This window comes from Paroedura picta, chromosome 2 (genome assembly GCF_049243985.1).
Source record: "Paroedura picta isolate Pp20150507F chromosome 2, Ppicta_v3.0, whole genome shotgun sequence".
NCBI classification, from domain to species: Eukaryota; Metazoa; Chordata; class Lepidosauria; order Squamata; family Gekkonidae; genus Paroedura; species Paroedura picta.
The window spans coordinates 132,924,678-132,937,725 of NC_135370.1; the positions used below are offsets into that span (position 1 = coordinate 132,924,678).

At 40.6% G+C, this 13,048-nt stretch overlaps 2 protein-coding genes across 5 annotated transcripts in view; one reads left to right on the forward strand and one right to left on the reverse strand.

Moving 5' to 3' along the window:
• Nucleotides 1-13,048, reverse strand: part of DLL4 (delta like canonical Notch ligand 4) — a 184,872-nt gene that overhangs the window by 68,030 nt on the left and 103,794 nt on the right. The gene's annotated exons all lie outside the window — the stretch shown is intronic.
• The window catches only part of INO80 (INO80 complex ATPase subunit), a 70,008-nt gene that overhangs the window by 42,774 nt on the left and 14,186 nt on the right, over nucleotides 1-13,048 (forward strand). For all 4 annotated transcript variants that reach the window (XM_077322824.1, XM_077322825.1, XM_077322822.1 and 1 more), the window contains exons 26-28: nucleotides 4,180-4,405; nucleotides 8,142-8,269; nucleotides 12,050-12,144. In XM_077322824.1, the coding sequence (XP_077178939.1) occupies nucleotides 4,180-4,405; nucleotides 8,142-8,269; nucleotides 12,050-12,144 (449 nt within the window). The remainder of the gene's footprint in view (nucleotides 1-4,179; nucleotides 4,406-8,141; nucleotides 8,270-12,049; nucleotides 12,145-13,048) is intronic.

The following is a 13,048-nucleotide window of genomic DNA, read 5'->3' on the forward strand; positions in this document are numbered from 1 at the left end:
TATCTTGTTTCCATGAGACAAACAAGATAATAAGGCGGTGTGTAACTCATATTAATTTTTACAAAAATTTCAAAAAAATTACTTGCTTACTATCAAAACCATACTAGATCAACCAACATTCATCTGTAAAACCTCTGCTTTGCTGCACTCTCTTTTAAATGATAATACACTGCTGACTTCATTGGGCAGTAGAGCTACCACAGGAAAAAGCCCTTGTTTAGCCTGTCACAGTCAGGATTATAGGGATACTAAACAGCTCCTTCTACAAGGCAAAATGTGTCCCTGTGAGCTCATTGTGAAAGAGGTAGTCTAGTAAGTTAAGGGCTTTGTTGGTTAAAACCAGAATGTTGAATAATGTTGAGCTCATTGTGAAAGAGGTAGTCTAGTAAGTTAAGGGCTTTGTTGGTTAAAACCAGAATGTTGAATAAAGCCTGGAAACATACCAGCAGCTGTTGTTGCTGTTCAGGTATCTCAATAACACCACTGGACCTAGTTGTCGTAGTTTAAAACCAGGACATTTTGTTATATTTTTACTAAATGAAGTTTTCAAGTTGTAGCCAAGTAGAATGGTGCATTGTATCCAGATTAGCTGTATTCAGTATAAGGCAAAACTTCCAAACCAGATGTAACCAAACAAAGGTATTCCTAGCAACAACAACCTGCTGCTCCATCTAGGACTGGGAATCATCTTTGCATTACAACTAAGGTGAGAGAAGGAATGTACAGCGCTAGAATGGCTTAGCAGAATATTGTAGCATAGTTTTAGGGGTTTTGCACTCACACCTGTAAACAGTCTTCATAACATCTGTTCAGTACAATCTTGTGAGATTATATTGAGAGGTTATTTTAGGAACTTTTAATTCCCTCCTGAGTAAAAGGAAAAAAACTTTAAAAAAAGATTCCTTAAGCATCATTTTCAATTAAGAAATCGAATTTTTAAGACTGATAGGCATCAGTAGACTTAAGTGCTCTGAAGTTCACTGCCCACTTTGCTTAAGAATGGCTGGCTGGCACACTCCTTCAGAGAGCACTTTACATAGTCATTTTGTTGACTGCAGATGGCAGTACAGTATAGGATATCCTTTTTTGGTTCCTTTTTTTTTTTTTTTGTATTACTTGTGACTGTTCTTTTCATAGCGTTGCTTTTGACTAGGAAGTAGCAAACTCCCCGAAGAGCATCCTGTTCTTATCAATGGAAACTGCCTATTTCTCCCCTCTTGACAGGCATCAAGTTTTCTCAGCTCATTATCCCAAAATAAAACATATGTTCCATAGGCCAGTTGAGTGTCTCCGCCTCAGTTGCATTCCCTGCAATGCCACAATGCTATTTTTATTTGAACCATATGTGGACCACAGGCTCCATCCCTCGTGCACTGCCTAATATTACACTGGCTTGATTAATAATTTTGCTGTTCCCTTAAATATAGTCCCATTACATCTGAGTTTGGGCAAGCCTATGAGTTCATGACTCCAAAACACCCTATCAAACTGAAGGCCATGGCTTCCATGATTGAGTCAGTCCATCTCATGTTGGATTTCTTTTCCTGCTGCCTTCCTTTTTGCTTAGCATCTAAATCTTGAGACTGCACACATTGATGACCTTTGCTCTTTTTCATAATGGCACAAATGTTTCACATTGGTTTTGTGATAATTTAGAATTATTTAGATAAGTGAAATTCACACTGCCCTTTTGAGAAACTCAAATGTATCAAAATTTCACCTGTTCTCCCTTCTCGTAAGGCTCAGGGCGGGTTCCATCAAAGTATAAAATAAAATACAATACAATAAAATAAAATACAATATTAAAATCACATTTTATAAAATATTAGTCTGATCTGTCTGCCAGCTATCATATTAGATGTTAAGGGGGGTATTCTTATTTTGGCAATGTACTTTGCCTAGATTTTCTTCAAGGGAGGCCGCCAGTTAGATGTTAGAGGTTATATTCCAGTCAATCATAGGCCTGTTGGAATAGCTCTGCCTTGCAGGCCCTGCAGAACTGGTAAAGGTCCTGCAGGGCCCCAATTTCAGTTTGCAAAGCATTCCACTGGGCTGGGGCCTAAAAGCCCCGGCCCTGGTCAAAGCTGGCTTCACCTCCTTGGGGCCAGAGACCCTGAGCAAATTCTGTCCATTGGCCATAGTGCTCTTTGGGAGTCATAATGAGAGAGGTGGTCCTGCAGACCATAGTACTCTTAGGGGGTGTAATGGTCCTGCAGATATGCTTCTCCTAGACTATTTTAGGCTTTGAAGATCCGTAACAAAACCTTGAATCTGACCTGGTCTCCAATTCCCGTAAGGACCTGTGCTACTGAATTTTTGACCAGTTGGAGTTTCCAGGTCAGTCTCAAGGGAAGCCCCATGTAGAGCAAGTAGCAGAAGTTTAGCCTGGAGGTGACTGTTGCATGGATCACTCTGGCTAGGTTAGGAGGTGAGGTAGAGTGTGACTTGTCATGGTTGGCATAGATGGAAGAATGACAGGTGAGCAACATTCACAATCTGGCTTCCATTGATAATGAGACCAGAATCACTCTCAGGCCTCTGGTCAAAATCACAGGTGTCAGTTGGACCCCATTAAGAGCTGGGATCTTCATCATCTGCTTTTCAGCATGCTGGTCCAGCCAGAGGACCTCCATCTTGGCTGGATTCATGAAACGGGCAGGGCATGGTGGGGGAGGAATCCTAGTCTTCTGGTCCATGCTGTTTTGTTGAATGTTCTTTTTGGCATGTGCTTACGCAGTTGGGATCGTTTGGGAGGGCAATCTCTTATCTCCCTTTTCACATGGGTGTTTAATGGGTTTCCTAAGAAATTCTCTCTTGAAGAACTGTAGCTAAGGTGATTATTTGTCTTAATTCTGGATGTGTAAACAGTGACTGCTGAATTTTTTGAAATTTGGAATTCGAGTGACTATCTTTGTTTATAGAGGGCCTATAGTACATTCCATTTTAAGTACAAACACCCCTTCTGCCTTGACATGCATAGAAGAGATTTGTCCAGTAACATTGAGTTGTTTGATGATTCATAATTTTTCAGCTGAGGTGTGCCCAATGTCTACAGTGCAGATATGAGAGCAGAGATTATAACTACATAGCTTTCTCATTGTATCTTGCATCTACTTGTTGTTGCCTTCGCTTTCACTCGCTAGCTGTGAGAATCTGAGTGTGTTTGGAAACAGTGAGTTGCTGCACAGGATGGTACCATGGTCTTGCCTTATAGCCTGTTGAACAGAGATAAAGAGGGTATTTCAGGTTTTGGGTTTTTTCTTTTTGTTTTTTGGGGTTTTTTTTACAAAAGACAACCTTGTCTGGTGGAACAGATTCTTTATCAGGAAACTGGCCAGCCATTCGAGGAGACAGCTGTTTGGCTAACATTCTGCCCTATCCAGATAGCAGCAAGAATTAAAATGATGGAGATGGTCCAAGATAGCTGCTTTAGCGTGCAGCTTAGATTCTTGTGTTGGCAATGCTATTCATTTGGCAGGATAATTCACACTGAAGCTGATAGTAAGGAAGGTGGTATGCAAAGATAAACTAAAGGTTTTGGCATTCTAAATATGGAAATGAAACTTTGTGTTTGGATAGCCCAGGACAGGTTTCAGGTTGACTCTCAAGCTTAAAGGAAGTATTCTATCTTTCAGAGTACAAAAATATAAAATCTGGTGGTGGTGGTAGTTTTTCTGTGCAAGCTCAACATGGCCGTGTGCCTTCTGTCCATGAGGGTCACAGGAAAGCAGGCCCTAGAGCACAATGTGCAGTTCAAGGGATCCCCCCAAAGGGATCAGTGGAGATTCTGTGCAGGCAGCTTTTAGAGGTTTTGCAATAAGCTGATGAATGCAACTTTGATAGTATTGCTTCTGCTCTATAGTTTCAGTGCAGAAGTTGGTTAGAGAAGGTCCAAATCCTAAATGTTTGTGCTTTGGTACACTGCTAAGGCATAGTAAGTATCAAGAACAATAATGGATTCCGCAAGAAAGAAATATATCTGTTAATACATCTCAGTATAACATGTGCAATATTACTTCTTGTTCGCTCCATTCACTATTTGTAAGTTGAAAGATTTTTATGGCTTCATAACTCCTTTGTTACGTGACTCCTTTGTTTTTTGATGTTGTGTTCTGAAACTTACTGATCTCTGCTTTTTGATTATCATCCCCAATATAATTTTACTTTTTAAATCCATAGGTAACGGCTGTGCCGCTGGACTTCTACTGCAATGATCGGAGTGCAGAGTATGAGCGTCGGGCACTTAAAGATGGGGGAAGCCTCGAAGCAAAGCAGTGTATATTGCATGGTGCACCTGAACTAGCAGCTGGCTGGCTTAAAAGGTGCTCTCAGTTCTTCCCAGAATATCCTGGAGGATTGTTAGGGATCAGGCCTCAAAATGGCTGGTCTTTCATCAGGATACCAGGTGGGTTGCAGTCCTGTGATTGAATAATTTAATGGACACGGAATGCAGCCAACTAATGTAGGTTAGATGTTAGGCTTTCTGTTTACCTTACTGCTATGAGTGCTTGCACTTTGACCCATGTTTCACAACAGTATGTTAGAACAGTAGTCCCCAAACTTATTATCACCAGGGACCGGTCAACGCTTGATAATTTTACTGAGGTCCGGGGGGGGGGGGTAGTCTTTTGGCGAGGGACGTCGCTGTCGCCTGAGCCCCTGCTCCGCTTGCTTTCCCGCCGGCGCCCCTGACTTCCCGCTGCCCACTGGGAGGTGCTGCCAGCAGCAGCTGTGCAGTGCCACGCTGAGAGGGAGCCCCAGCCATGGCGGCTGCCGGAGAACAGCAGAGGTTATCTGGTGGCAAATTGGCAGGGCAGCCCCCGAGGCAGCAGCTGGGGAGGAGGAGCTGCAGCCCAGTACTGACTGATCCATGGACCTGGACCGGTCCCCGGTTGGGGACCCCTGTGTTAGAACATAAAATTAAGGCTTCCTACAAAATACCTGGATACAGGCTATCAAGGAAGTGTGCACGTAGGATCTGGGCTTTCTTTAATTGTACCTAGTATATATTTATATATATATATATAGAGAGAGAGAGAGAGACGCTGTCTTGTATTTACATATATCTCCATGCTCTTCTGTCTACATTGCAGTATATTAATAACTGCTTGTAAAAGAAGAGACAAAATGTGAGATGACTGTAAGTGGAGGACATGAAAGTGAAGATGCTTGCATTGTTCAGATCACAGGAGAGCTGAAGGGAGGAGACAAAAAAGGGAAATATCCTATATTTCTGAATGCATTTGTAATTAAAGTTGGGGCAAAACTATTAAGAGAATTCCTGATGTCCATGCTTGCCCAATTTTGTTAAAATCGGTGCACTCTCTTTTATTTGATATTTTATATATAATATTTATTAGCCACTTTTCTTCCTTTAACCTCAAGGCAGCTTACAATATAAATAAAACAACAACAATAAAAACACATAGAAGACCATATCTTAAGTGTATGGATTCTAAAGAGGCAGGTTGATCAAGTAGGAGTCTGGAAACAGGACTATAGAAAACTGCGGAATTTATAAATGTAGGTTTAGATTCATACCAGAAAGCGCTGAGAAAAAAAAAGTTCCCAACGGATTGAAAATGAAAAACAAAAAAGACCACTGGATATGACGGGAGATAAGATTGCGCTTGTTTCAGAACATGAACAAGTGGTGACTCAGTTCAATGAGGTGAATATTGAAATGAGCACTAGAACAGCTGCTATTGCAGTTAACTCTGTCCTCTCTCAGACTCGGTGTTCCCACTTGTGATCACTGTGGGAATCTCTTGAGGCTTTTCCTGTTCTTTGGAAGAAAAATGGTCTTGGATTAAATGGCAGGAAGTGTCTGAGTCCCTCTTGCATTGATAAACAGTACCAACTCCACTGCTTGTTTACTGTGAGACCCAGCCAGCTCTTCATTGACCCCATTATGCCCTGCAGGCTTCTCAGGGTGGGGGGGAAACTAGAAACCAGGAGTTAGCAGTTTTTCTTCTATATTTTAATACTATCAGTGAGTCATTTTCAAATTCCCTACTAGAAACTAAGGTAAAAAGCAGTTTTTCTCAACAAAATCTCTTTGGTGGTATTTTTGTAAGCTATTATTTTGCTCTTTTCCACAGACAGCACCCTTTCATTTACCAGCTCAGTTAAGCCTAACTAAAAGCCCTCCCTCTTTTTAAAGAAAGCTAGCCAGTTTTGATCTGTAACATGGCATCACAAATGTGTGTCGGAAGATGAACAGACTTTTCCTTTCTAAAACATTGTATGAATCCTATGGAAGTCAGATTAACACGTACCACATTAATGCTCTTCTTAGTCCTGTTGGGGATAACAGAGAGCTATAGTCCAGCCAGAGGACCAAGAAGTTAATGTTTGGTGTTTCAGTTTAGAAACAACACGTTTGTTAGGTGGCAGATCAGAAGCTCCTATACTATGTGGGCAATGTTTCTGCTTATTTCCTAGTGAATTAAGACAGGCTAAAGCAGAGTATTTAAAATACAATCACTAATTTATCAATATCCATTTGCTATCGATATAGTTGCTGGTGGCGGTAGTAGGATATTTTCTCTGTGAGCTAAATGTACTCCCTGCCTGTCATTTGCTGTATCTGATTTCTTGCTTCTGTAGGAAGGGGAAATGGTTGGGCCACTCCTGTGTTTGTAGTTACTTACGTTATTACTTAGTTCAGGCATAACTCAAAACTATGGTTATACATAAACAAGGTTATACATAAACATCAGAAAGACAGCTTTCAGATTCTTGAACATCTCGTTTTGAGTTCAGTAGCACCTTAGAGACCAACAGGATTTTGAGGGTGTAAGCTTTTGAGAGTTAGCATCATTTAGACAGCCTGTGGTCTTTCACAGCTTGAACCCTTTATTAGACAACTACCAAGTGTGCATTTTTAATGTTTTCTGCCACCATGAACTGAGAAGCTCTGAAGGAAGAAGTGAAGTTAGAAAAGTCATGATGCCAGAATCTTTCTCAAATATCCAATTCTATCTCATTGTGTACATGCATAATATATATTTGACCTGTGTTATACTAGCTGCACAGGCTCCAGATTGAAGACCGGATCAAACTCAAGATGCTGATTATTATCTTTAAAACCCTAAACAGGGGCTGCTTCTCATATATCCCCCAAATAACAAGATCTAGAAAGTGCAAGAACCCCAGCTCCAAAAATATCAAATCAATCTCATCCAGATCCAGGGCCTTTTTCAGCCCCAGTCCTAGCCTGGTGGAACTCTCTCCCTTGCAAGATCAGGGTCCCATGGGGCCTTGGGACAGTTCCATAGGGCCTGTAAGACACAGCTGGTCTACCAGGCCTACAATTGAAGCATAACAAGAGTCCTGAAATCTTGGCCCCCATGTTCAAAACACCAGCCAAATTATACCTAAGCCTGAATATTCTATCTTTATCAACCCTCCTGCTTCAAGAACCGAAGCAATTAGTACTATTTTAAGGAATCCATTATGTTTTCAATATATAAAGTATGATAATATTGTTTTATAGTTATTTAAAATGTTACCTAGAGAAATGGCAGGCTATATAAAAATTATTATTGTTGTTATTGTATGTATAGTATATGATTATAGGCATCAGCTTGATGGAACAAAAGTGTGAGCCAGGTAAAGGAAGTGGTATTGTATTGATGACAGGTATCTAAAGAGCACAGTGGTTAGTGTCTAGTCAGTAAGATTTATATAATCTGGACACAAAGTTGTTCAAATTGGCTTAATATAAATTATCTGCAACCAACAATGCTATTATCTCTAAAAACAAAGGAGTAGCACATGTATTTCCCACAAGCTGTAATTGTGCTAGACTTTTTGGGCTGTTTAATTTACTGCATTTACTGTTTCTCCCTTTTGTATATGAGCTGTACGTGGCATCTATAGTGTTTTGTTTGCTCATAGAACTACATACGTACTATGATTTGTTTTGCTTGTGCTTATGCAGAAAAACTATAGCCAAACCTGGCAATGTCTAAGTCCTTGGGTTTTGCAGAATGAGGTGCGAGGGCTTCCTTATTGGGGAGCATCTTTGTATTAATCAAGTAAGGTGTGATCTTACAAAATGCATCTTTTCTCTAGTGCTACAATGGCTCCCTTGCATTAAGTGTTTAGTTATCTTTCCTCCCCTTCCTTCCTTTTAGACAAAGAGAGCCTGATCACAGACAGCGGAAAGCTTTATGCCCTTGATATTCTGTTGACAAGATTAAAATCTCAAGGACACAGAGTCCTTATCTATTCTCAGATGACAAGGATGATTGACTTGTTGGAGGTAAGAACCGTGTAACCGACACAAAGGGGATTCTGAAGCTAATGACTAATGAAATCCAGGCTAAAAATCTTTTAAGCAGATCCAAAGACTGATGGAATTGATGGCGATTTTTTCAGCTTGCCCTTTCTGTTCTAGATTTACAGAGCTGCTGGTTTCTCACTTTTCCTAGTTCTGCACTCTTATATCTGCAAGGCAGTTAGAAACAGCAGGTGCCTCTGTTATCACTGCCAGGGAAAAGTTCACAGAGCAACTTAAACTTGAGAGCCTGGTGCAGGCATTATGTTGACTTCTGCATCTCCAGTGAGGCAAAAATGATGTTGTGCAAAGAAATTAGCAGATCTGCCCACAGTAGGGCAGCATGAAGTGTCTTTGTGCAGCACTACTGCCAGCTGACAAAGCTGTACTCATGCGCTAGGAGTGTAATGCTTGGCCTCAAGCCAGAGTACAGTCTCAATAGCACAATCCTTCCTCTGACTGTGTGCAGGAAGAGAGACTGTATTGCTTGATTCTCTGGACATGCTTTGGGTAGTACTGCAGCATTTAGGACTGGTTCATAATTTTGTTTACTATAGGACTGTGCGTTCTTCCACTCCTTCCACGACTAATATTCGTAGCTGTTGTATGTAGCTGCGCTTGTACAATCCTGTTTGGCTTAAATCATGCATAAGCAGGAGGTGCTTGCAGAAGTAAATGTTCCATGCCTCTTTGCTCCTGCATGTACCAAAAGACAAAAAGATCAAAGAGCCCTTCTGGACAAGGCTGGGTTGTGCCCATGGAGGACTGCAAAAGGTCATCAATAGAAATTTTGTTCTTCAGAGCTTGGTACAATAATTTTTGTCGGCTGGTCTGCTGGCAATACATAAGAATCTCAATCTAAAAAAAAAAGAAAATTAGATTTAGTCATTTACTAATAGGATGCCATTAGAAGTAACAGAAGATGGAATTTTACACACACAAACCATGAGCAAATCATTCTATACATAGCTCCCATGAAGATATCTTAAGACACATATTATTCCTGTATTTCAGAAATACATGATTTCTTTTAAATCCTTTTTTTGGCCAGGAGTATTTAGGATAGAAATGATCTCATTATTCAATTCACAGGATAATAGTTATTGTGGAATAAAGATAACTTGGGTCCTTTTCAAACACCAACCTGGGTTTTTTTAAAGCTTAACCCTCCCTATCTTTGATAAAATAGTTGAAAAGATTTATATGATTTATTCTGGCACTGAAACTCAGAATCTCAGGCATCAGAATTTTTATGCAGAAGAACTCATCAATGGCAGATTTGTTTCCCAAAGCTGGTGAAAACCAGTGTGCTCAGTACAACATAAACAATATACCCGATATGAAATGTTATGCAAATATCTGTGCCTGGCTGAAAACCATCCCTTCCCCATCATTTGGCAATGGACTTAGAATCATAGAGCTGGAAGGGATCTCCAGGGTCATCTAGCCCAACCCCCTGCAGAATGCAGGATATTCACAGCTACCTGCCCACCCACAGTGACCCCAATTCCATTTCCAGATGATGCCAGATGATGCACCCAGATTGCTTGTGGCACCCCAATGCTGGCTTTCCAAGGGAGGGCAGTGAGTGAGTGAGTGAATGAATTAATGAATATATGAATGAATGGAAGGTTCTCTGCAAACTCTTTTCACTTGAGAATGTTTAAGGTCTGTCTCCATGACTAAGTGGTCCATCTCTCTAGCCTTACCTAGTCCTATAAACGAGGGGTAGTCAACTGCTGGCAGGGGCTCATGGGAACTGTAGTCCATGGACATCTGGAGGACCACAGGTTGACTACCCCTGCTATAAACTATTCTTGCTTCAGCAGTAAGACCAAGAGAGCTAAATAAACTGCTTTGATGTTTTTGGTTTAATTAATTGCTGTCGAGTGGTGTATTAGCTTAGCAAACTCCTTGTCATTCTCAGTAGATCAAGAAGGGAGAGATGAAATTAGTCAACTTTTCTGTTGCCTGAGCAACACACACACTGCGCTCAAAACTGTTTTTTGTTACTTTTCAGGATTATTCTTAAGATGTATGCTGACCTTTAATGCTGAATAAGCTTCAGTGTACGCTATTCACAGTAATTTTAATACCATTTTAGGATTTGGAAGTAGCAGTTTTCTGTACTTAAAAGGCTGAAGATTTCAGTCTGTGAGGGGAAAGATCTAGCTGGCAAGAGCTCTTGTGTCTTCCATTGCAATTATTGGGCTTCTGTTAACATTCCAAATATCATATTTGGCCTTAATGTGCCTGTATATTATTACCAGTCTCCAGGTTCCTTTTAGAAGGACAAACATAGTGCATTAGAACCATTTCCACCTTCCTACATTTCCCATACAAATATGGAAAATCTTGTTTGAAGCAGGTTCCAATATACACTCCCCCCCCCCCCGCCCGACTGTTCTGGTGTATGTATGAGCTGCTCTCAGTTCTTTATCAAATATGATCCATGCTCCCTGTGACTCCGCAACCATGTCAGATGGTCTTGCTTGTCCAGGATGATTCACTTCCACTGAGGCACCTGGCCGCAATCCTAAAATATTATTGGTTGTCCCACGGTGCAATAGAGAGATCACCAGAGCAGCTGCAGGAAAAAACAAAAGGGGGTGGGGTGTTTACTCATAAACTCCAAGGCTAAATTGTGTAAATTTAGGACTGGAGTTTGCTGGATGTTGCACAGGGATCTGGGCTTCCTTTTGCCCTTTTTGCTCCTTCTATTGCAGTGGCGGCTTGGCCTTCAGTAACCAGGCCACGTTGAGATCTTCCTTGTTTCCTGATCAAGAAGGCCGTCTAGCATGCTTGACAGATGGGGTGCAGGAAGGTTGGCACACTTTTTCTCTAGAACTCAAGGCAAGAGTGTTGATGACTTCCAGTCTGATGGCCAGTAATGGTAAAAACCAGCACCCATTATGACTGGAAGTAGTAAATCCATCAAAGTTCCACTTAATTCCTGTATTGTCCTGTTAACTTTTGTGGGGGAATTAGTAGAAGAAATACAAGTAAATGTGTTAACATAACCTACCTCCAGTGCAGTCTTTTAAAACCTCCAAATACTTTAAATTTTGCTTATGATGGTAGTATAGTTTATGAACAAGACTGAGAGTCTGTTTCTTAGTATTTCATAATCCTAGTTATAATCAGCCTAATTTACAGAGCCTAGCTTGAGTCTCCAAAATCTTGAACATCTGCATTTTTGGTTGGGAATAAGAGAAAGCAGTGTTTGTGGAGAATAGTACTGGGGCTGTATGTAGTGAGAAGGATCATATGCTCTTAATTTGAGCTTTATTTCAGCCTTTTAAGTTTGTCCCGAGAGACACAGATAAAACTATAGATTTTGAAACTCTGCTTGCATGTTATGATAACCAAGCAATATGTTATGTAGGTCAGAAAGAGTTAGCAGGTACAGAGTTAAAATCACTTGGTAGCATTGTCTGATTAATAAATAAATTGAATGAATGGGGAATCACAAAATACCTGTGTGATATTGGCTTTCTGAGGACCAGTCTTTTTTATTATGCCATTCAGTTGGATTCAGAATGAATAGGTTTTAGCGGTATTGTTATTTTGCAATGATATTTTGCATATAGGTTTATGTGGGTAGCCTTTTGACACATCAGATCTCCCACCCCATAAGATACGCAAATTTGCTGTTCAATAACTAGTATGATTTTCATTGCTGCTGAAATTCTACATATGAAGTTTAAATTTAAAAGATATAAGATTAATCAATTCTCTTTCGGATTTCTTGTGTTCTTCACTTAGGAATACATGGTTTACAGGAAACATACATACATGCGGCTAGATGGCTCATCAAAAATCTCAGAGAGAAGGGATATGGTTGCTGACTTTCAGAACAGGTATCATTTTTTATTTTAATATAATTATATTGATAGGTAGTTTCCAAACACATTTAAGCATGGCACTGCCCCTCTTCCAAATTTGGTCTTCATGTTAGAGCTCATCCAGACTACGTGTAAGTTGTTGGTATGCTATCTTTTTTCTGCTTCTTGATATATTGCAGAATCCAATGGGATCACACAAAGTTCTACTTACACACTGGGCCTTTTCTTCTCCACTCCCCCCCTCCCCTCGAAGATCAGACTGCTCTCTAGGGTGGTGTGCAGCATGACAAGGAAGAGAATCAGCAGGAAGGGATGATGCCAGAAGTGAGAATCTGCAGTATACACACTTAGGGCATCTATGGAAATACTCCCCCAGCCTTATACTGTTGATCAGCACAGTTGTAGTAGTGACTCCTATACTTCCTTTTGGGAATTGCCACGTTAACACATAAGATATTCCTCTTCAGAATCAAATGTAATGCACAAAGGAGCTGTTGGCAGTTAACCATTTTGTTCTCCACTTCAGCAGGAAAGAGTGTCAATTTAATCATTTATTTTAGTTCTTGGTTTTTTACTGTATTCTTAAAAAATTGTGTTTTCTCCTCTGCTTTTCTTCGCCTGTTTTAATTGGGTGTTCATTTTTTCCCATCATGTCTTGACGTTCTTTCATAACAGTGAATTAAACGTCTATTTCATGTTTGTATTCCATGCTTCCAGACAAGAAAGTCAAGTCATATATCATTTTCCCTTCCTCCATGTTATCCTTGCAACCATGATATGAGGCAGATGCAGCTGAGAGACAGGTTGTGGCCCAAGGTCACTTATGGTTGAGGATCTGAACCCAAAGAGCTTTAAGATCAGCAGCCAGCTGGCAGGGGCTCATGGGAATTGTAGTCCATGAACATCTGGAGGACCACAG